We start from the raw sequence: 24,226 nt of genomic DNA on the forward strand, positions 1-24,226 counted from the left end.
GAAGTTCTGGTTTTCCGCGAAAAGAAATTCAATGACAACTCTGAACCTGGAACGCACCTCCATTGCAGACGCCATTTTAAAGGCTACGTTTAGCGACGGAACATATCGAAACTTCCTGAAATTATATGAGCTGAAGCGGGACTATTGCACGATGTCCCACAAGAAGTTCTGCATTTTTTCAACCAAAATTGCAGAAAAAAGTGTTACGTTACTATTGAACACCCCTTGCATGTGAACACAGAAGAAACAGATGCCGAATCCGTATACGCACGACGGCGTCGAAGTATTGACCCTGCAGTACCAGAGAATTGGAGTAACTGACTGAAGTGCGTCGTAGTTCGCTAGCCGTGAGTTTCTGCTAGCTATCGCAGGTCCTCCGAAGGACGATGACGTGTCCAGGGCACACCGAGGGTAGCAGCCTTGAGGACAAAATTTGTTGCTGTGTGATTCAGCGGCGGAAATCCGGCTGAATCAGGCAGGGAGCGATAAGGGGCGGAAGGTAGCGTCCTGAGTAGGTATAAGAGCGGCGCCGACCCACCGACAGCGCTCACACCTGAGTTAAGGCCCCGACGTCGCTGCGTCAACATGATTCCCGCCGTGAAGGTCGCCCTGCTGGTGAGTCTTCGCTACGCGTTACTCTGCACAGCCCTGCGGGAGTCGCATTCTGTGTGTCTGGGGCGCCAAGAGGTAGCACGTACCAGTATGAAATGAGCGTTTTTTTGTGAAAATGAAACACTAATTTTGAATTGAAAAGTAAAAACATTTTATTCAAAGTACTGACCATTGCTTTCTATACATTTTGACCACCTTTCTGGCAATTTGTGGACACCACTCCAATAGAAATGTTCGTCTTTTGAAGCAAATCAATTAGACACCCAATTTTCGATTTCTTCGTAGCAATCGAAGTGTTCCTCCGCCAATGCGTGTCCCATTGATGAAAACAAATGGTAGTCGGAAGTGGCCAAGTCTGGTGAATACGGCGGGTGGGGTGGCAGCTCCCAGCCTAGTGTTTTAATTGTATTCTGAACCAGTTTTGCTTTGTGTGCAGGTGCATTGTCGTGTAAAAAAATTACTTTGCCATGTCTTCTGGCCAATTCTGGTCTTTTTTCGATCACTGCATAGTTCAAATTGACCATTGTTGTCTGTAGCGATTAGTATTCACAGTTTCACCGGGTTTTAGAAGCTCATGATACACCACACCTTTCTGATCCCACCAAACACAGATTCTTGCCGAATCGATCTGGTTTTGCAGTCGATGTTGACGGTTGTCACGGATTAACCCATGATTTTTCCCGTTTAGGATTCTTAAAATAAATCTATTTTTCATCGCCAGAAACAATTCGATGCAAAATTGATTTTCTTTCATGTCTTTGAAGCAAAATTTGACAAATGGTTTTTCGGTTTTCCATCTGTCTTTCATTCAATTCATGTGCCACCCATTTTACACACTTTTGGATCTTTTCCATAGCTTTCAAACGGTCAGAAATTGTTTGTTGTGCAACATTTAGCATTGCTGCCATTTGCTTCTGACCCAAAGTATCATCTTCAACCAATATTGCTTGCAATTCGGCGTCTTCGAACTTTTTTGGTGGTCTTCCATGTTCTTCATTTCTTACATCAAAATCATTATTTCTGAACCGTTGAAACCATCCTTTGCATGTTGCTTCTGGTAGAGCATGATCACCATATGCCTCGACAAGCATTCGATGCGACTCTGCAGCACTTTTTTTCCAATGAAAACAAAAAATTGATGCTTTCCGCAAATCATCACTTTCAGCTACAAAATTCGACATTGTTAACACGATGAAAACATATGACGTTGTTTGTTCCATGACTTGATGTATACTAAATATCTTTGACAGATGTCATACCTACCAAACAAAAAAAAAAAAAAAGGCTCGTTCCCAACAAATGTTCCCTATCGACACATTTGTATCTTAACGCTCATTTCATACCGGTAGACCTGGTACGTACAATGTTCGCAATAAGGGGACCTGTATCCAAAAAGCCACTGAAATTCCTTTCCTACGAAAATGGTTTGGATATTTCTCTTTAAAAAGACTCGTGTATTTTGTATTGAGCACACTTATAATATTTTTAGTTTATTTTCTAAAAAAATGAAAGTGAACGAGTGCGAGTCGGACGCTTGCACTGAGGGTGTTATACAAACTTACTTGTTTGTAAAATAAATAAATAAATATATTTGTGTGTAAGGTGGGGGACAGGTAGATACTGGCATGATATTGGCCCCAGGAGTTCCAAGACCGTATCAAAAGCTGTACGGCAGTTCATCAGACTAGTGTAGACGTACAAAAAGAAGCGAGCAGGAAGTTTCAGTGCCTATATATCTAGAGAAAGAAAATTAAAAAAAATTTACTTACCGAAATATGACTACAATTTAGTTTTTATGTTTGCATGCAGTAATGTTCATCTATTATGCTTTTGATGGACGATGAATGCCATGTATCTTCCAATGGCAAAATATATTTTTGTGTGATGTAACTAAAATTTAACAAGCTTCAATTTTTTTACTTTACTGGTACTGTTAAGCCTTGCTTGCCAAATTTCACGGTTTTAGGTCAACGGGAAGTGCCCTATAGGTTTCGAAAAGCGAGTTAGTGAGTGTCAAAAAGCACTCCCTCTTCAGGCCACGAATGGCCTACCGGGACCATCCGATCGCCGCGTCATCCTCAAGGAGGATGCGGATAGGAGGGTCGTGGGGACAGCACACCGCTCTCCCGGTCGTTATGATGGTACTCTTGACCGAAGCCGCTACTATTCGGTCGAGTAGCTCCTCAATTGGCATCACGAGGCTGAGTGCACCCCGAAAAATGGCAACAGCGCATGTCGGCTGGATGGTCACCCATCCAAGTGCCGGCCACGCCCAACAGCCCTTAACTTTAGTGATCTCACGGAAACCGGTGTATCCACTGCGGCAAGGCCGTTGCCTTGTGAGTATCAAAATGTGACATAAATGACCGACTCCCTTGATTGCAATGACTTACAAACTTAAATTTTTTACACCACCAAGAGACCAAAGACCTTAGCACGTGACATAAATTTGAACTTGATACGCCAATCTGTTACGAAGAAAAACAGGTCTTAAAATATAGACAGACAGACGGATAAGAAAGGAAAAAAGATGTTTTTGTGTGTGTTATAATTACAAATTAAGGACTTTCGGATTTTTTCCTTTACTTGTAATGTGAAAACTTGGCTTCCAGCCAAATTTCATGAGTGTAATCAACGAGAAGCACCATATAGGTATTGAAGAATGTGTTTTCGAGTATCAAAGTATGTGACATAAATGGCCATATCTTTTGACTGAAGTGACTTAGAAGCTTAACATTTTTACATCTCCAAGAGACCACAGACGCCAATGCGGAACATAAATTTGATCCTGATACGTTTACCCGTTCCTGAGAAAAAGGGTTCTTAAAAGTAGAACAGACAGACAAAAGGTTATCCTGTAATGCAGGTATGGCCAGGGTTTCGGCTCGCGGTTTAAGCCTGGGCCGGCCTGCCAAAGCTGTCAGCTTCGCTTCACATTTCCCCGACCGCCAAGCCATGCTCAGCGAAAGGAGGTGGAAGGGGGGGGGGGGGGAGGAGAACTGCGGAACGGGCCGCATTTAAATGGCAGTGCAGCAGCACTGCATGCAAGTTGGTTTTATGTTTCACATTTCCCAGCAACAAAGATCACAAAAAAATGTTCAAATGTGTGTGAAATCTTATGGGACTTAACTGCTAAGGTCATTAGTCCCTAAGCTTACACTTTACTTAACCTAAATTATCCTAAGGACAAACACACACACCCATGCCCGAGGAAGGATTCGAACCTCCGCCGGGAGCAGCCGCACACTCCATGACTGCAGCGCACTAGACCGTTCGGCTAATCCCGCGCGGCAAAGATCACAAACAAAACAACTTTTCAGTGTTAATTAATTATTTATGACACACTGAAGACATAATGAAATTTTTACCCCGTAAAAACTGTCGGAATATGGACAGACGCAGATAATTTCACAGACTTTCGCACTGCAGTTGCTGCGTATTTGTGACTTATTTAGTTTCATAAACGAAAAAAAGTCTCTTACGCAAATATGTCTATCGAAATATTGAAGCACTTTTGCAACCTCACTATGGAGACTTGGAAACTCTATCTGAGGAAAGCAATGTAGACTTCCCGGACAGCTTAACGCAAAAAGATTTGTCGCTGAAACTGCAATTACCTTGCACGTCAATCAGTTACGTCTGCACATACACAGGGCGCTTTCATTGAAGCGGCCAACGGTCTCGAAAACAGCTCCAAAAGAGACTCACAGTGTCCTCAAAACCTTTATAAAACTATCCTTTACATTCTTGCAAGGTCGTAACAAATTGTACAGACCTCGTGCTTTCATCAAACGCCAGTGAGCTTAGGTAACTGGAGTGTCTCTGTCAGAATGCCTCCCTTCTACAACGCGATTTTCTTTTCAAATGCATCCTCATTGAATCAGAAAGAAGTTACCTTGGAATGTTTTACTATGGGTAGTGCGCAGTTAAGTCTGCCAGCCATTCCGGATGTTCTAATTTTCATTTCTGTATAATGGTAATACAGAGATTTAGGAACCAGGTTTTAAACTGTAAGACATTTCCAGGGGCAGATGTGGACTCTGACCACAATCTATTGGTTATGACCTGTAGATTAAAACTGAAGAAACTGCAAAAACGTGGGAATTTAAGGAGATGGGACCTGGATAAACTGAAAGAATCAGCGGTTGTACAAAGTTTCAGGGAGAGCATAAGGGAACAATTGACAGGAATGGGGGAAAGAAATACAGTAGAAGAAGAATGGGTAGCTTTAAGGGATGAAGTAGTGAAGGCAGCAGAGGATCAAGTAGGTAAAAAGACGAGGGCTAGTAGAAATCCTTGGGTAACAGAAGAAATATTGAATTTAATTGATGAAAGGAGAAAATATAAAGATGCGGTAAATGAAGCAGGCAAAAAGGAATACAAACGTCTCAAAAATGAGATCGACAGGAAGTGCAAAATGGCTAAGCAGTGATGGCTAGAGGACAAATGTAAGGATGTAGAAGCTTATCTCACTAGGGGTAAGATAGATACTGCCTACAGGAAAATTAAAGAGACCTTTGGAGATAAGAGAACCACTTGTATGAACATCAAGAGCTCAGATGGAAACCCAGTTCTAAACAAAGAAGGGTAAGATAGATACTGCCTACAGGAAAATTAAAGAGACCTTTGGAGATAAGAGAACCACTTGTATGAACATCAAGAGCTCAGATGGAAACCCAGTTCTAACCAAAGAAGGGAAAGCAGAAAGGTGGAAGGAGTATATAGAGGGTCTATACAAGGGCAATGTACTTAAGGACAATATTATGGAAATGGAAGAGGATGTAGATGAAGATGAAATGGGAGATACGATAAGCAGAAAGGTGGAAGGAGTATATAGAGGGTCTATACAAGGGCAATGTACTTGATGACAATATTATGGAAATGGAAGAGGATATAGATGAAGATGAAATGGGAGAAACGATACTGCGTGACAGAGCAGTGAAAGACCTGAGACGAAACAAGGCCCCAGAAGTAGACAACATTCTATTAGAACTACTGACGGCCTTGGGAGAGCCAGTCCTGACAAAACTCTACCATCTGGTGAGCAAGATGTATGAGACAGGCGAAATACCCTCAGACTTCAAGAAGAATATAATAATTCCAATCCCAAAGAAAGCAGGCGTTGACAGATGTGAAAATTACCGAACAATCAGTTTAATAACCCACAGCTGAAAAATACTAACACGAATTCCTTAGAGACGAATGGAAAAACTAGTGGAAGCCGACCTCGGGGAAGATCAGTTTGGATTCCGTAGAAATACTGGAATACGTGAGGCAATACTGACATTACGACTTATCTTAGAAGAAAGATTAAGGAGATGAAAACCTACGTTTCTAGCATTTGTAGACTTAGAGAACGCTTTTGACAATGTTATTGGAATACTCTCTTTCAAATTCTGAAGGTAGCAGGGGTAAAACACAGGGAGCGAAAGGCTATTTACAATTTGTACAGAAACCAGATGGCAGTTATAAGAGTCGAGGGACATGAAAGAGAAGCAGTTGTTGGGAAGAGAGTAAGACAGGGTTGTAGCCTCTCCCTGATGTTATTCATTCCGTATATTGAGCAAGCAGTAAAGGAAACAAAAGAAAAATTCGGGAGAGGTATTAAAATCCATGGAGAAGAAATAAAAACTTTGAGGTTCGCCGATGACATTCTAATTCTGTCAGAGACAGCAAAGGACTTGGAAGAGCAGTTGAATGGAGTGGACAGTGTCTTGAGAGGAGGGTATATGATGAACATCAACAAAAGCAAATCGAGAATAATGGAATGTAGTAAAATTACCTCTGAGTCGATCATTGTAATTTTTTTGCTCTTCTCTCTGCATTGTGCTGTAATGTCGTTTCACAGTAAATAGTCAGTACCCCTCGCTTATGCAAATTGAGAATCCTCATCCCTCTCTTCTGTCATTCCCATTCATTTTAAAGGATTTTAACGATAGATCGCTAGATTGCTTCTTTTTATGCAACCAGCTACTGGATCTGTGAGCGTCCTTCATCCCGAGAAGGATAAACAGCACTGACACAACGATTGTGCCGAAGTCAGAGTGTTGTGTCGGCCGAAACATGCCGCACCGCAGTGCGAAATGAAATTCAGCGCTTTCCGTGAATCTGCGAGAAGGCCCGAGGAAACCCAAGTGACAGGCCGGCTCTTGGGACGCCCGTGGAAAGCACACGCTGTCCTACCCCCCCCCCCCCCCCCCCCCCCTCAGCCGTGCTATAAGGGTTCCGTTCTTATAGGGGAGTGTCGTAGGACCGTTACTATTCACTATGTACGTAAATGACCTTGTGGATGACATCGGAAGTTCACTGAGGCTTTGTGCGGATGATGCTGTGCTATATCGAGTGGTTGTAACAATGGAAAATTGTACTGAAATGCAGGATGATCTGCAGCGAATTGACGCATCGTGCAGGGAATGGCAATTGAATCTCAATGTAGACAAGTGTAATGTGCTGCGAATACACAGAAAGAAAGATCCATTACCATTTAGCTACAATATAGCAGGTCAGCAACTGGAAGCAGTTAATTCCATAAATTATCTCGGAGTACGCATTAGGAATGATTTAAAATGGAATGATCATATAAAGTTGATCGTCGGTAAAGCAGATGCCAGACTGAGATTCATTGGAAGAATCCTAAGGAAATGGAATCCGAAAACAAAGGAAGTAGGTTACAGTACACTTGTTCGCCGACTGCTTGAATGTTGCTCACCGGTGTGGGATCTGTACCAGATAGGATTGATAGATGAGATAGAGAAGATCGAACGGAGAGCAGCGCGCTTCGTTACATGATCATTTAGTAATCGCGAAAGCGTTACGGAGATGATAGATAAACTCCAGTGGAAGACTCTGCAGGAGAGACTCTCAGTAGCTCGGTATGGGCTTTTGTTAAAGTTTCGAGAACATACTGTCACCGATGAGTCAAGCAGTATATTGCTCCCTCCTACGTATATCTCGCGAAGAGACCATGAGGATAAAATCAGAGAGATTAGAGCCCACACAGAGGCATACCGACAATCCTTCTTTCCACGAACAATAGGAGACTGGAATAGAAGGAAGAACCGATAGAGGTACTCAAGGTACCTTCCGCTATACACCGTCAGGTTGCTTGCGGAGTATGGATGTAGATGTAGATGGACTGAGGCACGGAATCCTAATATGCTGACACAGGTTTATTGTGACAGGTACTCAGAGACAGCAAAGGACCTGGAAGAGCAGCTGAACGGAATGTGCAGTGTCTTGAAATGAGGATATAAGATGAACATCAACAAAAGCAAAACGAGGATAATGGAATGTAGTCGAATTAAATCGGTTGATGCTGAGGGAATTGGATTAGGAAATGAGACACTTAAATTAGTAAAGGAGGTTTGCTATTTGGGGAGCAAAATAATTGATGATGGTCGAAGTAGAGAAGATATAAAATGTAGACTGGCAATGGCAAGGGAAGCGTTTCTGAAGGAGAGAAATTTGTTAACATCGAGTATAGATTTAAGTGTCAGGAAGTCATTTCTGAAAGTATTTGTATGGAGTGTAGCCATGTATGGAAGTGAACAATGGACGATAAATAGTTTGGACAAGAAGAGAATAGAAGGTTTCGAAATGTGGTGCTACAGAAGAATGCTGACGATTAGATGGTTAGATCACATAAAATTGGAGAGAAGTGAAAATTGTGGCACAATTTGACTAGAAGAAAGGATCAGTGGGTAGGGCATATTCTGAAACATCAAGGGATCACCAATTTAGTACTGGGGGGCAGCATGGAGGGTAAAAATCGTAAAGACCAAGAGATGAAAACACTAAACAGATTCAGAAGGATGTAGGTTGCAGTTGGTACTGGGAGATGAAAAAGCTTGCACAGGATAGAGTAGCATGGAGAGCTGCATCAAACCAGTCTCAGGAGTGAAGACCACAACAACAACAACTCTTTTAAAAAAAGTCTGTTGCTCAGACTATTAAGTAATTGCACAGAACAGGCAACTAAAGTTGGCTAACTTGGTACTAGAGGCAATTGTTCCCATTTCAGAAGTCTCAAACACGGAGGTATAATAAGGGAAGAGGGCGCTGCATACATTCGCTGAATGTTATATGAAGACGGAACTGGTGTTCGGTCCGTGTCCATCCCCCGAAAATGCTGAGAACATACTTTGCTACGTTTCACCGGTTCCTTTTCACTAGGAGAACTTTTCGAGTTGGACCGACAGGAAATCTAAAGTCAAATGACAGAAATAAAACTGCTGTAGTAAAAGTAAAGAGCGGAACCAGAATTCACGTACTTAAAGGAAAACATCGCTTGAGCAAGTCCAGCTGTGAATGAAATGTGATCCGTTTACCTTTTAGACTACAATCAGTACGATTAGTACACCCGTAAATGAAGCAAGCTGGCATCTTTGATCCCAAACACTTCTACTAGATGCTAATGTTTGGGGCAACTGATATGAGGGCCCTCTTCTTCAGATTTGTGAACACATGAAAACTTCTCCCTCTCATGGTCTGAAAATAGCATTGCTTTGTAAATTGTATCGTTAGTTCATTGTAAACACGGCACGATTCAGTAATAGATCTTACAAAATGATTTTGGCCTCGTGATGGCTGGGTGTTGTGTGATGTCCTTAGGTTAGTTAGGTTTAAGTAGTTCTAAGTTCTAGGGGACTGATTACCATAGATATTAAGTCCCATAGTGATCAGAGCCATTTGAACCATTTTTTGTGATAATGTGGACAATACTACTAGGAGCAATGAGGTTGCGTATGAGGAAAAGTCAACTCCGAAATCCACTGCGACATCCTCTGCAAATAGGTTCATGGATCTACGGACCAGAATTCTGGTACAAATTACGTTTCCAACGCTCTCGCTCTGATTCTGTGGACTGCCAGAATCAATAACTCAGTATCAAATGCTTCAAATGGCTCTGAGAACTATGGGAGTGAACACCTAGAACTTAGAACTACTTAAACCTAACTAAACTATGGACATCACACGCATCCATGCCCGAGGCAGGATTCGAACCTGCGACCGTAGCGGTCGCGCGGTTCCAGACTGAAGCGCCTAGAACTGCTCGGCCACACCGGCCGGCTATAGGGTTCAAATCAAAGTGGTGTAGTGGGAGCCTCAGAATAGTACATGTCTTGTTCTTTACAACTATAGCTGCTTCAGAAAAGAGCTTTGAATTGTCATAAGACACAACTTGTAAAAACGTATTTCTTCTTAAGCTCGATTTAAAATTAATTTTGTTCTGGACGAAACATCCAATTACGTCCTTTTTGTGAGTTGCGATTGTGGGGGATTTATTGGTCTGAATAGTACGATACGATGCGTTATCAAGAACAACAATAATATTGGGATTTTAGGAATCAGTTCCTCTTCTAACCATTCGCGATAATTATCCCCATTCATATCATCGTGATAATGTTAGGATTTAGATTTCGAATAACAAATTAAGTCTGTTCCCTCTGTGGAACCCATTACGCGTCCTGCTTGGACAGAGATAGCACTTTGCCTGCACCCGGAATTTTTACGTGCTACCAGTACTTTTTCATGGTACAGTGCGTATGCTCTCACGTGTCGTCCATGGATACCATTGGCTTATTTGGACCTTTTTCATCGTTTCTGGTTGTCCTCAAATATTCCACGTGCCTTGTAACAATGTTGGTACATTCTGTTAGTACGGTTCTGTTATTTTTACAGTTTCTGAAACGAAATAGCACCTCTTTCAACATTTTCCGAAAACGTTTCGCTTCACCACTGAAAATTTATCTCAGTTTTCAAAATACACTACTGTTTGTAAGACGTGAAACACCAGTACCGAGAGATGTGATCACAATGAAACTTATTTCACCGATTAGCGACATGGTACTACACTCTACAGAGCTGCGCGTGCACTGTGACTGAAGGCAGCAGTGCCATCGTGTGGTGCAACCACTGCCCAATGGTGCCTCAAACCATCATACTTGGCGTTTGTTCTCAATGCCGCTCAAAAATACTGTCTGCCCGACTGCGTTCACCAGGGCGACATCGAACGCGTATGCGACCATCACTGTAGACAGGTTGAGGCAGGACTCATCCGCGAGGACTACATTTTGCCACTCCAGTGTCTGCGTTCACGTGCCCATTGCTGTCTGCAGAAGCTGCTGAGGAAGAAGAGGCTGTATCACTCTATGTTCAACAGAGAGCGCACAAATCACGACAAACAAATGTTAGTAGAGATGCGTGGGTTTCTGAAAAGAACTGCTTGAATGCTGCTCAGCAGCGTGGGATCCGTGCCAGATAGGGTTGATAGAAGAGACAGAGAAGATCCAACGGAGAGCAGCGCGCTTCGTTACAGGATCATTTAGTAATCGCGAAAGCGTTACGGAGATGATAAACTCCAGTGGAAGACTCTGCAGGAGAGACGCTCTGTAGCTCGGTACGGGCTTTTGTTAAAGTTTCGAGAACATACCTTCACCGAAGAGTCAAGCAGTATATTGATCCCTCGTACGTATATCTCGCGAAGAGACCATGAGGATAAAATCAGAGAAATTAGAGCCCACACAGAAGCATACCGACAATCCTTCTTTCCCCGAACGATACGAGACTGGAATAGAAGGGAGAACCGATAGAGGTACTCAGGGTACCCTCCGCCACACACCGTCAGGTGGCTTGCGGAGTATGGATGTAGATGTAAATGTAGATCTACGCTGGAAGCATACAACAAGTACAACCGTCACACCTTAGCAAAAGACGTGGCTGGAAACGGGGGAAATTCTGGTATTCTGTAAAATCGCTAAGCAGGTGTATGGGTTCCACTCAGTCCGTTGTCGACCAGTCTTGTGCGGCAGTTGAAGATAGCAAAACGAAAGCCGAAGTTTTAAATTTCATATTCAACAAATTGGTCATACAGGAGACTCGTACAATCATGCCATCATTTGACCATAGGGCAGACTCCCGTATGGACGACATAGGAATAAGCACACATGCGTCGCGAAACAACTGAACGACTTGAAAACAAATAAATCAGCAGGTCCGGATGGAATCCAACTTCGGTTTTACAAAGAGTACTCTACAGCCTTGGTCCCTTACCTAGTTTGCATTTCTCGTGAATCTCTCGCTAAAAACAAAGACCCAAGCGACTGGAAAAGAGCGCAGGTGCCTTCAGTATATAAGAAAAGCAAAAGAACAGACCCGGAAAATTACAGACTAATATCCCTAACTTCTGTTTGCTGCACAACCCTTGGACACATTCTCAGTTCGAATACAATAAACTTTCTGGACATTGAGAAGCTTATGTCCACGAATCAGCATGGTTTTAAAAATCATCGCTTGCCCTTTTCTCACATGATATAATGAGAACTATGGATGAAGGGCAATAGGCACATTCCATATTTATACATTTCCGGAAAGCATTTGAGACGGTGACCAATTTGCAGGGGATTAACGAAGGTACGAGCACGTGGAATAAGTTCACAGATATGTGAGTGACTAGAAGACTTCTTAAGTAATACAACTCAGTATGTTGTGCTCGACGGCGAGTGTTCAGAGACAAGTTAATTCTCAGCAGTGCTCTAAGAAAGTGTGATAGGACCGCTGTTGTTCTCTATATACATAAGTAATTTGGCGGACAGGGTGGGCAGCAATCTGCGGTTGTTTGCTAATGATGCTGTGGTGTACGGAATGGTGCCGAAGTTGAGTGACTGTAGGGAGATACAAGACGACAGAAAAAAATTTCCAGTTGGTGTGATGGATAGCACCTAGTTCTAAATGTGGAAAAATGTAAGTTAATGCAGATGAGTAGGTAGAACAAACCTGTAATGTTCGGATACACTATTACTAGTGACCTGTTTGACACAGTCAGGTCGTTTAAATATCTGTGGTTAACATTGCAAAGCGATGTGACATGGACCGAGCGTGTGAGATCTGTCGTTGAGAAGACGGATGGTAGACATCGGTTTATAGGGACAATTTTAGGAAGGAGTGTTTCACCTGTAAAGGAGATCGCATGTAGGACGCTGGTGCGACCTATTCTTGAGTACTGCTTGTTTACGATCCGTACCAGACCCGGTAGAAGGAATACGTCCAAGCAATTCAGAGGCGGGCTGCTAGATTTGTTACCGGTTGGTTCGAACAACACTCGAGCGTTACGGAGTTGCACAAGAAATTTTTTTTGGGGTGGGGGATGCAGGATGTTTCCATTGTTATGACTATTATTTTGTCTCAGGATCTAAGTGGTGAACCCCGTTTCGTTCATTGTCACACCTTTCAAGAAAGCCGTCTTCATCCTCTTCACAACACTGCACACATTCCCATCTCTGATCTGCATTGAAGTCTTTCGGGACCCACTGAGATGAAACTTCAGCATTACCAAAATATCCACAACAATGTCATGAGGACGCCCATGGGAGATTCCAAACGTGGTTTCAATGTGCTGCAACGTTGTTCGGCGATCATGCCAAATCGTATCGTCAATTGCAGTTACTGTTTCACCAGTGGCAACGGCGACAGGCCTTCCGCTCCTTGGTGCATCTTCTACACTCGTTCTTCCACGTTTGATGTCTGAATCCCCATTTTTCACTGTTGCATAAGACTGAGCACTGTCCTTAAGTGTATTCCGTATTTTCTCCGCAATTTCTTTGGGCGTCATTTCCTTCAAATAAAGATATTCAATCATAGCACGGTTCTTGATTCTCTCCATATTCGCCATTTTGCTTACACCTCGGTATACAACGCGTCCTAGCGGCAAAACTAACGAAGCTGGAGCCGCGAAATGACTTGCATACCCACAAAGGGTCACCATAAAAGTGGATGTTGTCGTTTGTGCGAGGCATCACGGTAACTATCTCGGGCTAGAAACCCTTCGACCGCCTCTCGATTTCCTTCTTCTGCTCATAATAGTCAGAAAATTTTCTAAAAGTAAGTGCTGTATCGAAATCTTCTAAAGTAATTACTTTTCTAGAACGCCTTTGTTTTCTAGGAGTTTAAACTGTTTTTCATTGTTTTTTCTGACTTCCCTACCATTTCTGCAGATCGAAAGACTGTTTATCGTAGAGTTATCATTACCTAATTATCCTTTTTTTTCTTCCTGGAAACATTTTACAACCTTGAATATAATCGCCCTTTCACGTGAGTGTGTCCACTTTCGCCAGTAAACTTCCAAACATTATGGATAGCACTACGCTGCACTACTGACGACATCTCACGAGGAGACAGTGAACCGCTTGATAGTATATGCGTAACCGACGTGAAAATATTCTCATTGCCATGGGTTTTCCCCAGTCACCGCTGCACTTGTTTCCGCTAATTTGTAGCCACGTGTTTCGTTAACGGTAACGATCGAGATAACGGTCACGAGTGACCAAGACCAGTATTACCGTGGCTGCGTAGTACTATAATTATAAGTGCCTCCAGTAAACTTATATGAAGACGTAAACATGATCTGCAGTACGCTATAATGCAATGTGTGTTTAATCGTGCGATTAGCTAATGTCGACTAAGCGTCATTCTCAAGCACATTTGTAACATCTGTATTTCACGTCATTTGAGTCACTCTTAATTACAAGTAAAAGTAGCCTTATTCCGTTATTTTACTATTACCAAGTTATTGTACATAGAACTAACTTCAGAATAGGATCTTAAACAGTGTCCCTGTAATGTGGATCCTTTCGTAAAATGACGGAATATGGCTACTTTTTACTTGAACTTAAGAGTGATTTGAAAATGACATGAAATATAGATGTGCTTGACAATGAAGCCTTGTCGAAATTAGCTAATCGCACGATTAAATTAACATTGCATTGAAGCGTACTACAGACCATGTCACATTTGTTAAGCATCTGGAGGCCGTGGGCCCCCACAAATACAAAATTTTAACTCCAATTATTATTCATTTGTAGAGTTCTTAAATTACGAACTGGTGTGTGTATATGTACAGAAACTACATTGAACAAGATACGCCGTGTGAAAACAATGTAGAATAGACTCGAACATAATGCAATCCCCTCAGTATACTGGTGACACCAAAGCGCAGATCATTCCGTCATACGAGTATTACTTTAACCCAAAGTTTTGTGACGTATATATGTAGACTGAAGCGACGATTCATAATTTGTATCAAGGTCAGAATTTTAACCTGAGTCTGCTGCTCACTAGGCAGATGTGTCAACAATGCAGGAAGCATATAGTTTTATTTGACCAAAGTTTTATATTAACTCTGTACTGTTTATGGCTATTGCTGACTGTATGGTCAACATCGCCTAAAGCCAAAATACCTAACTGGTTCAAAAGGCTCTGAGCACTTTGGGACTTAACTTCTGAGGTCATCAGTCCCCTAAAACTTAGAACTACTTAAACCTAACTAACCTAAGGACATGACACACATCCATGCCCGAGGCAGGATTCGAACCTGCAACCATCTGAATTTCAATAGTTGCATGATTTTTGTTATAAGACTCATTTAAAATGTGCGTGGATAAATATCTTATGTCAAGATCAGAAAATTACTTTACTAATTACCTGTTTCAACTCATTACTGAACCATCTTCAGATCACTCTAAAACGTTTTTCTGTGTCTGACATCTTCCGTTTTTTTTAAAAGATCACTGATCAAATTGCTGATTACCTTCGTCAGTTTACATAACCAACTAAGATTTTTTATTTAACTAGGGCGACTAAGCTAAATAAAAAAACGAAGATTCATAATGAGTGTCACACATTGAACAACATTTCAGATTTCTCGAACAGTCCACGGGTGTACTGCCAGTCCATAGTGTCCAATGGGCACACTATTTCGGCGATCAGACATGTCGCCATCGTCAGGTGCGCTGACGAACTGAGGTCCTGATTGTTTTTTTTCCTTCATTGAGTTTCGATTCCCCCTGAAGGCGGCGGGCTGGGAGCAGCTTATTACGCCGCTCTTCAGCCTACAGAATTTGTTTTAAAAAGATGATACTAAAAAATAACAGTTGGCGGATAAAATCGGTGACTTAAAGGTAAAATGGCAGAAAATTCTGGAACTTAAAACATAAAACACAGGGTTGATGATGCTAATAAAATACACAGGAAGCAGAAAAATAATAGACAGACAATTAAAAAACACGGCGGCAGTCTGGTTTCTGTTCGCAAGAGATATAAAATGCACAACCAGCGACAGCATGATTTCTGTTCGCAACACTGTGGAAAGACGCACAACACTGAACACTCACTTAAACACTGCACTAAAAAGTTGGCACAAATATGACATACCACAGCCGAGAGCAGGTGAGGGGGAACTGGACAGATGACGGGAAAAAAGGCGGAAGGAGAGGAAAAGTGAAGGGGGGAGGGTGGAAAGGAGCCAATGGAGGATGAGGATCCATAAGACGGGTGGGGGGCGCCGAGGAGATGTGCCAGGGAGTGGGGAAGGCAGAGGAGGGGAATACAAAAGGACTTGGGGGGGGGGCGGGGGAGAAGGGAGATAGGGAGAGGTTAGGCGGGGAGAAAACACAGGGTGGAAGGGGGCGAGGAAGAGGGAGCCCAGGGAAAGGATGGAGGAAAGGACTTGGTTGAAGATCAGAGTAGATAGGAGAGATAAATGGAGGGAGAGAGAGCATCATCTGGGAGGGGGAGTTGATGGAAGCCACCTTGGGAAAGGAGATGTGGGGTGTTGAGATGGAGGGTAGGGAGCTCCTGAGGGGGGGCGGCCGTCTTAAATCCCCTTCCCCCGCAAGGCGTTCTCTCTGCGGTCCGCGCCCACGGCAGCGCCTCGGCGGTCGCGTCGGTGTAACTGCCTCGTCCGCCCTGGTCGCTCGTTCGTTTTCTTTGCTGAGCGTCTTTCTAATTAGACTCAGTGCTGGTTCCCATACATTGCTGAGGTTATAGCCGCACTCTCTGTTGATGAGTCCGTTCCCTGGTACGAATTTCGATAGCATCTCTAACGACTCTGTCCCAGTATTTAGATGTCTGTTCCAAGACCCTGGTATGTTGGTAGTCCATTTCGTGATTTTCGGACAAACAGTGCTCTTCGACTGCCGACTTGTTGGAGTACGTAAGTCGAGTGTAGCTCTGATGTTCTCGGCAACGATCTTCGATGGTGCGCACTGTCTGTCCAATGTAAGTCTTCCCACACTCACAGGGAATCTGGTATATGCCGGCCTTCTGCAAACCGAGATGGTCTTGGACACTTCCCAATAATGCTCGTGTTTTATTGGGCTGGCAGAAGCCAGTTCCTACTCAATGATTCGTCTATATTCGTCCTATTTTCCCCGATAGTGCACCAGTATACGGCATATAGGCGGTGGCTATCTGATCGCGTAAATAGTGTGCCCGTTGTACACTATGGACCGGCAGTACACCCGTGGACTGTTCGAGCAAGAAATACGCTGGGAGAAGTTGAAGAATCACAACATTTCAGATTGATCTGAAGATGGCTAGGTAATGAGCCGAAACTGGTAATCAGTAAAGAAAATTTGCGATCTTGACGGATGATTTTTATTCACACATGTTTTTTTTTTAAATAGACAGATCGCATAACTCCCCACATTGACAATACCAAAGAATATAATTCAAAATGAATGCTCATACATATTTGGGACCTGTTGTTATCGGTACAAGTTGTGATGACTATTAGCTGTAACTGAGTTGGGAACGAGGACCTGCAAATCCAGGTTCCGAGAGTGATTTCCCTCCGTAGCATGGAGGATATGAGCACGGAGAATATCAGCAAATGCAGGCAGAGAAAAGATACTCTGCCGATCTTGATAAAGCAAAACCTCCAAAATTATACAGGAGGCGGACTGACTGACGTCTTTCAATCTCCTCCCCTTGAATTTCAGCCTACACGAGTTCGCTGATATGGAGGGGGAGCCAACTATTCTACGCAGTCTGTGCTAACTTTCAACGTCGTGGTTCCACAGGGTGACGGCTCGCTCTGGTTGCAGGTGGTGGCGCTGGTGCTGTGGGCGGCAGCCGCGTCGCACGCTGCGTCCGCCCCCGCCGCCCCCGCCGCCCCCCGCGGCCGCTACCCCGAAGGCGGCAGCTACGGCCCCAGCGCCTGCCCCGCCTGGTGCTACGACGGCTCCTCGCAGCCCCCCGGGTACTACCCGCCGCCGCCTCCCGGGCGCTACCCACCCTACCCTGGAGCTGCCTACCCACAGTCGGGCTACAACCCGTTCTCCGCCAAGAAGAAGGACAACACCGGCTGAGGAGCCCGTAACACAGCGGCGCCCACCTCCGCTGCCGCTTGGACATCGCGAGACTGCTATTATCACGAGCTCTCTATTTTTTATTGTTTTCTTCGCTTTCGAGCGACATTCTTCACCAAATGTAATTACAGTCACATTACAACATTAAACTCATTGCCTTATTTGAAACCGTGAAATTACTGAGATGTAGCGATCGCAATACTGCGAGTAAATTTTTGTTTTTCTGCCTCGATCGCAAAGTATTTTTATTAACATATACCCTTTTGCCCGTGGCGCCGCTCGCGCTCGCCAGTGTCACATGTACTTCACACACACACACACACACACACACACACACAAACACACACACACATTTATTACACAAACCTGTAACACATCTTACACATATTCGTACATATGTATCATCCACATCTCTTATAAATTTCGCACTTCTGGTTAATTTGAATTCCGAGGAAACTTGTAAACTATCGCCGGCAAATGTGATTCTCCACTCTTTTTTTTACACAGTATAGGGTACAGAGGAGGTTAAATGTATCTGTGGCATTGAGGCAGCATTTGCTGTGTCAGTGGTAGCAGAGATAAAACGCGAACGATATTCCTCAATCTGACTCTATTGGGAAAAATCAATAAACAAGAACATTGCTGACGTCGACAAAGTAGTCGAAACAAAACACAATCTAACCAAGAAATTGAAACATAAACAGTCCCAACTTCTCACATATTGTGCATATACTATGACCAACAGAAATGTATGCACTGAAATGAATGTTTACAAGTTACTTAATTTGATGAACTGGTGTCAATTACAATTTTATAACATGAGAATACAATTACAAAGATACAGAAAAAATCATTAAAAACATAATAATACAAATAACAATTGTAGTAATACGTTGTTGTTGTTGTTATCTTCAGTCCTGAGACTGGTTTGATGCAGCTCTCCATGCTACTCTATCCTGTGCAAGCTTCTTCATCTCCCAGTACCTACTGCTAACTACATCCTTCTGAATCTGCTTAGTGTATTCATCTCTTGGTCTCCCTCTCCTCTACGATTTTTACCCCCCCCCCCCCCTCACGATGCCCTCCAATACTAAATTTGTGATTCCTTGATGCCTCAGAACATGTCCTATCAATCGATCCCTTCTTCTAGTCAAGTTGTGCCACAAACTTCTCTTCTCCCCAATTCAATTCAATACCTCCGCGTTAGTTATGGGATCTACCCATCTAATCTTCAGTATTCTTCTGTAGCACCACATTTCGAAAGCTTCTATTCTCTTCTTGTCCAAACTATTTATCGTCCATGTTTCACTTCCATACATGGCTACACTCCATACAAATACTTTCAGAAATTACTTCCTGACACTTAAATCTATATTCGATGTTAACAAATTTCTCTTCTTCAGAAACGCTTTCCTTGCCATTGTCAGTCTACATTTTATATCCTCTCTACTTCGACAATCATCAGTTATTTTGCTCCCCAAATAGCAAAACTGCTTTACTACTTTAAGTGTCTCACTTCCTAATCTAATTCCCTCAGCATCACCCGACTTAATTTGACTACATTCCATTATCCTCGTTTTGCTTTTGTTGATGTTCATCTTACACCCTCTTTTCATGACACTGTCCATTCCGTTCACCTCCTCTTCACAGTCCTTCACTGTCTCTGACAGTATTACAATGTCATCGGCGAACCACAAAGTTTTTATTTCTTCTCCATGGATTTTAATACCCACTCCGAACTTTTCTTTTGTTTCCTTTATTGCTTGCTCAATATACAGATTGAATAACATCGGGGAGAGGCTATAACCCTGTCTCACTCCCTTGCCAACCACTACTTTCCTTTCGTGCCCCTCGACTCTTATGACTGCCGACTGGTTTCTGTACAAATTGTAAATAACCTTTCGCTCCCTGTATTTTACCCCTGCAACCTTTGGAATTTGAAAGAGTGTATTTCAGTCACCATTGTCAAAAGCTTTCTCTAAGTCTACAAATGCTAGAAACGTAGATTTGCAATACTGCGAGTAAATTTTTGTTTTTATGCCTCGATCGCAAAGTACTTTTATTAACTTATACCCTTTTGCACGTGGCGTCGCTCGCGCTCGCCATTGTCACATGTACTTCACACACACACACACACACACACACACATTTCTCAAACATCTAACACATTTCACACATATTCGTACAGATATATCATCCACATCTCTAATGAATTTTGCATTTCTGGTTGATTTGAATTCTGAGGAAACTTGTAATTCTGACAGTAACTGATTGTAGTTTGGAGAAAAAGGACTATCGCTGGCAAATGTGATTCTCCACTTTTTTCTTTACACATTATAGGGAACAGAGGAAGATAAATGTATCTGTGGCATTGAGGCACCATTTGCTGTGTCTGCGGTAGCAGAGATAAAACGCGAACGATATCCCTCAATCTGACTTTATTGGGAAAAATCAGTAAACAAGAACATTTCTTATGCCGACAAAGTAGTTGAAACAAAACACAATCTAAGGAAGAAACAAAGTATGGATCCCACTTCGAATCTTAAAACAGAAAAATAACAAAATAAAATGTTTCCGTCACAAGTCTCTCGTTCGACAAAGAAAAGACGGAATCAAAACTACTGGAGAGTGCTCGGCACAGCATTACCACATAGCTGTCCAGGGTGACCAGACCACCGTTACACGACAATCTTGAGTCACAGTCCGAAGCTACCACTCCTGACAATCCGAGACTTCCAGCAGACGACGCGCGTGGTTGTTGCCATCGGGATGGCAGATCCTACAAGTCTGGACGGCGTGTCGAACTGCCTTCTGGGACTGTTTTCGTTCACGTGAGTGGCGTAGGAAAATAGTCCGCTTGTTGATCGCGACCTCTGACGCTGCTGTCGATCCGCGGTGCTTGGGTCGCGGGTCCTGGCGGCCGTTGGCTGAGACAAAGGTTGTGTTTCCATCTCGGGCAGCGGCCTCGGTCGTACCGTAAACACCTGCTTTTGTTCCACTCGCTGTGATGAAAGCATCCCTCATTTCAGTTCTGCCATGCGGAATGCTGATGTCGCAGGCGGACGAAATTAATGTTGCACCATTTTTGGACTCGAAACACGCTCAGGGCCGGTTCGAGAACATTTTTGCACACAAGCGAGTTATCATTTGGCATACGTCCGCCCTTCTCCTCCATACGCTTTAATCTGTGTCAGTTTTTGCTGCTAATTGTATACAAATCTTGCCCTTCGGAATCTCTCTCAGGCTGGCGCCCCAAGCACCGGCTAGTGTCATTTGGGCTTTAAACCGGCCCTGAGCAAGCTGTCATTGTCAACAGCTCATTTTCGAACATTTCTGCATGTCACTTGTTTTCATCGTCACCACCACCCCTAGCAGTGCTAGGGATATCTAACGTATGCGCAATTATTTCATTGAAATTGCTCCAGACGTTCCTGAGTGAAGTTTCTTTGCCATGCCCTTTTCACCTCCCCCCTTTTACCCCCCGCCCCCCCCCCCCCCCCCGCCCGTATATGATAGGCGGCTTTTACCCTCCACAGAAACTTTCACGAGCGTACAAACTACAGCTCACCAAAGTTTCATCGTAATTGGATGAATGGTAGAGGAATGCATTGAAGACAAAAAAAGATTCATTTTTATAGAGTGTTTCAAAAGTCGACGGCGAAACTTCCCGGATTTATTCCTTATACAACATGAAGAAAAAAGTCTAGTAAACATGGGACGTAAAACTTTTTTTCTTTTTGTTATATGAGGAATCCATTCCTGACCATGAAACACCCTGTATATTAGATGACCGTTTCAGTGCCTTACGTACCATCATCACATTTGAAAAGAGATTACGAACAAGGGGTGGGGGAGAGGTGGGGAGGGTAACTCAATCAGGAAACAGAATATTTATCAAAGTATCACACAACACAACTGAACACCTAGCATGCGAGAATATACATTATTTGATTCACGAGGGCTGGAACTTTAATGGTGGCAACTATTTATTTTCAGCTCGTATAAAATAGATACGCGTTTCAAAGTTTTACTGACCTTCAAAGTAGTCACCAGCGTTGTGTATCACCCGTTGCCAGCAATGTGGAAGTCTTAGGATACTCTTTGCAGTGTCGGTTGTGTTGACAGTTCGAGCGGCGCGGTCTATTGCTCGACGAATTTGTAGCAGTTCTGAAGCGAATGCCGTGAAATGTTACCTTCAGTTTAGAAATGGAGTTGAACTAACGAGGGCGTAAGCCAGGGGAGTGCAGTGGGTGGTATAGAACAAAAATATTAATCCAAGACTCTTGATTTGTTTCTCAATAAACTGATTGAAATTTTAGCAAATATACCTGAAAAAATATTTTAGCACTTGTTAAAAGCCGGACCACTTATTTATTTTGCCAATATACACTAAATGAAAGTTGTTGTTAATAGGAAATTGCCACCTTGCGGCGTTACATTTTGTTTCGTAAAGAACTGTGTGACCCACGTATTTTCAGAGTACCGAGACAGGCCATTTATAGAAGGCCGATCAATTATATAAAAATTTCATTCACTATCTGTAACCTCCCCCTTCTTAACGGCCTATTGGATTGCGGTGTAAATGACCATGATCGCGAACGACGAATGAAATTTTACAGTGAGAAAGGCATCGTTACCGAAGGAAAATAACACCAGTTAGTTAGAGGAAAGTGTGCAACAGATCTTTCTGAAGGAAGAATCTGTTCTAAACCTAATGTACATTCCGACAATAAATTTGAAATAGGTGGAATTTGGTGCAGTCCCTCACGAATCACACAGGGGGGAAAAGGTTACCACGTAATATTTAATACAAAAAAACATGGTTAACAAGAAAAAGGGATAATTGAACGGTCACCAGCCTTCTAGGCAATGCTTATGCAAAATTCTAAGAAAGATAATGGCAAAGAAAATCAAGCAAATAATCACTGGCATGGCAGTCGAAGGTTGTCACGCTTTTCCACAGCACAGCACTTCACGAGAAAATAAATGAATCAGCACTGACTTTGCAGTTACCTATTCAGAAATACTAAGTTTTGAAAGCAAAGTGAAATGAATTTGATAGTTAAATAAATGACTGACTGTAACTGAAACTTCGTTACTTAAAAAATGACTTTCAGTAACTTCAGCGTAACATAATGCAAAATTTGGAAAAAGGCAAGCAATTTACTTTTAATTATGGAAAGATTGCATTGAATTTACTACAAGCAAATGAAATCCTGGTTCACTTTTAATATAAGAACAATAAAATACTCACCAAATCAGCTGAAGTCATTCGCTAAACTAAATACAGAATAAATGAAATTGCGCGACCTTAATTTGTGTTGTATCTTTAGCCATTAGTTTTGCCACTCAAATTTTACGTTACTGTAAGCGAGTGAAGTTAATACTCAAAATTGAAAATTAGTTAAGCCTCTGTTAGGCAATACCAGAATGAATAGTTGCTGAGGCACCAAAATTTAGACTGAAAAGCAAACAAACAAAACTGGCAGTAAAAAGTTAATCAATTTTGATATTTTTACGACAATCGGTGCTTGCATGGAAAGGAAAGGGACCTTGCTTGGTAATAATGCATGAGGACAATGGTAACACAGGTGTCCTACAAGTTTCAACTATTGCGGGTTATTATTCAAGAAAGTAAGTCATTAAAGTTTGTTAGAGAAATACCACTGAGTTGCCTGTAAAATATTAGTTACACTCTCTCAGTTAACAGTCTTACGATGTTATAGCTGTGCGGACGACGAAGAATGTAGCCGAGAACAACGCTGAACTGCTGCTGTTGTTGCTGGTCGAGAACCTTGAGTCGTCTCCTGAGCCACAGATAATTATTGGACAGCCAGTAGTTAGAATTGTAGCTACTTCCGACTGTCCATTCCCGCCGTGCTCTCAATACTATGTGCTTAATGAAGCAAATGCGCTTACATTGGCGCGATCACAAGTGCATGTCGCATCTTCGGGAGCACCCAACAAACACTTCCACACTTTTCCAAGACTCAAGCTGCTGTGTGTTCTCTCTGCTCGCAGCGCGAGAGAAACTCTACATGCACAAAGATAAACAACGCCACAGCTACTGTCATTTCGTTGGTTGGTTCCTCGATCTGAGGGAGGGAACCAAACAGCGAGGTCATCTGTCCCATCGAATTGAGGAAGGACAGGGAAGGAAATCGGCCATGCCCTTTCAAAGGAACCATCCTGACATTTGACTGAAGCTTTTTTGAGAAATTATGGAAAACCTAAATCAGAATGGCTGAACGCGGGTTTGAAACGTAGTCCTCCCGAATGCGAGTCCTGTGTGGTAACGACTGCGCCACCTCGCTCGGTTCCATTTCTTCGTTGCTACCGATACTTTTAAAGAAAGTTCCCTTGGCGATTACCCAGTCATTTACAATATGTACATTATAATTACAATCAGTTACATACACTCACAAATAAATACACCATTGCATCCACTACGTATCAAATAAAGTTTCTGT

General features: G+C 42.8%; 1 protein-coding gene across 1 annotated transcript; it reads left to right on the forward strand.

Annotated features, from left to right (window-relative positions):
* The first annotated feature begins 551 nt into the window (after positions 1 to 551).
* LOC126281576 (proline-rich antigen-like) lies at positions 552 to 17,989 on the forward strand. Its single transcript, XM_049980653.1, has 2 exons — positions 552 to 615; positions 17,493 to 17,989. Exons 1-2 carry the CDS (start codon positions 586 to 588, stop codon positions 17,754 to 17,756), a joined length of 294 nt encoding a protein of 97 aa, XP_049836610.1. The 5' UTR covers positions 552 to 585; the 3' UTR covers positions 17,757 to 17,989.
* Positions 17,990 to 24,226: the final 6,237 nt, after the last annotated feature.

The sequence above is a fragment of the Schistocerca gregaria genome, chromosome 7 (genome assembly GCF_023897955.1).
Source record: "Schistocerca gregaria isolate iqSchGreg1 chromosome 7, iqSchGreg1.2, whole genome shotgun sequence".
Lineage (NCBI taxonomy): Eukaryota > Metazoa > Arthropoda > Insecta > Orthoptera > Acrididae > Schistocerca > Schistocerca gregaria.

Excerpts from the sequence above, each read along its gene's own strand:
- LOC126281576 (XM_049980653.1), top strand. The coding sequence starts at position 586 with ATGATTCCCGCCGTGAAGGTCGCCCTGCTG. Across the intron at positions 616-17,492 it reads CCGTGAAGGTCGCCCTGCTG|GTGGTGGCGCTGGTGCTGTG; the intron begins GTGAGTCTTCGC and ends CTCTGGTTGCAG.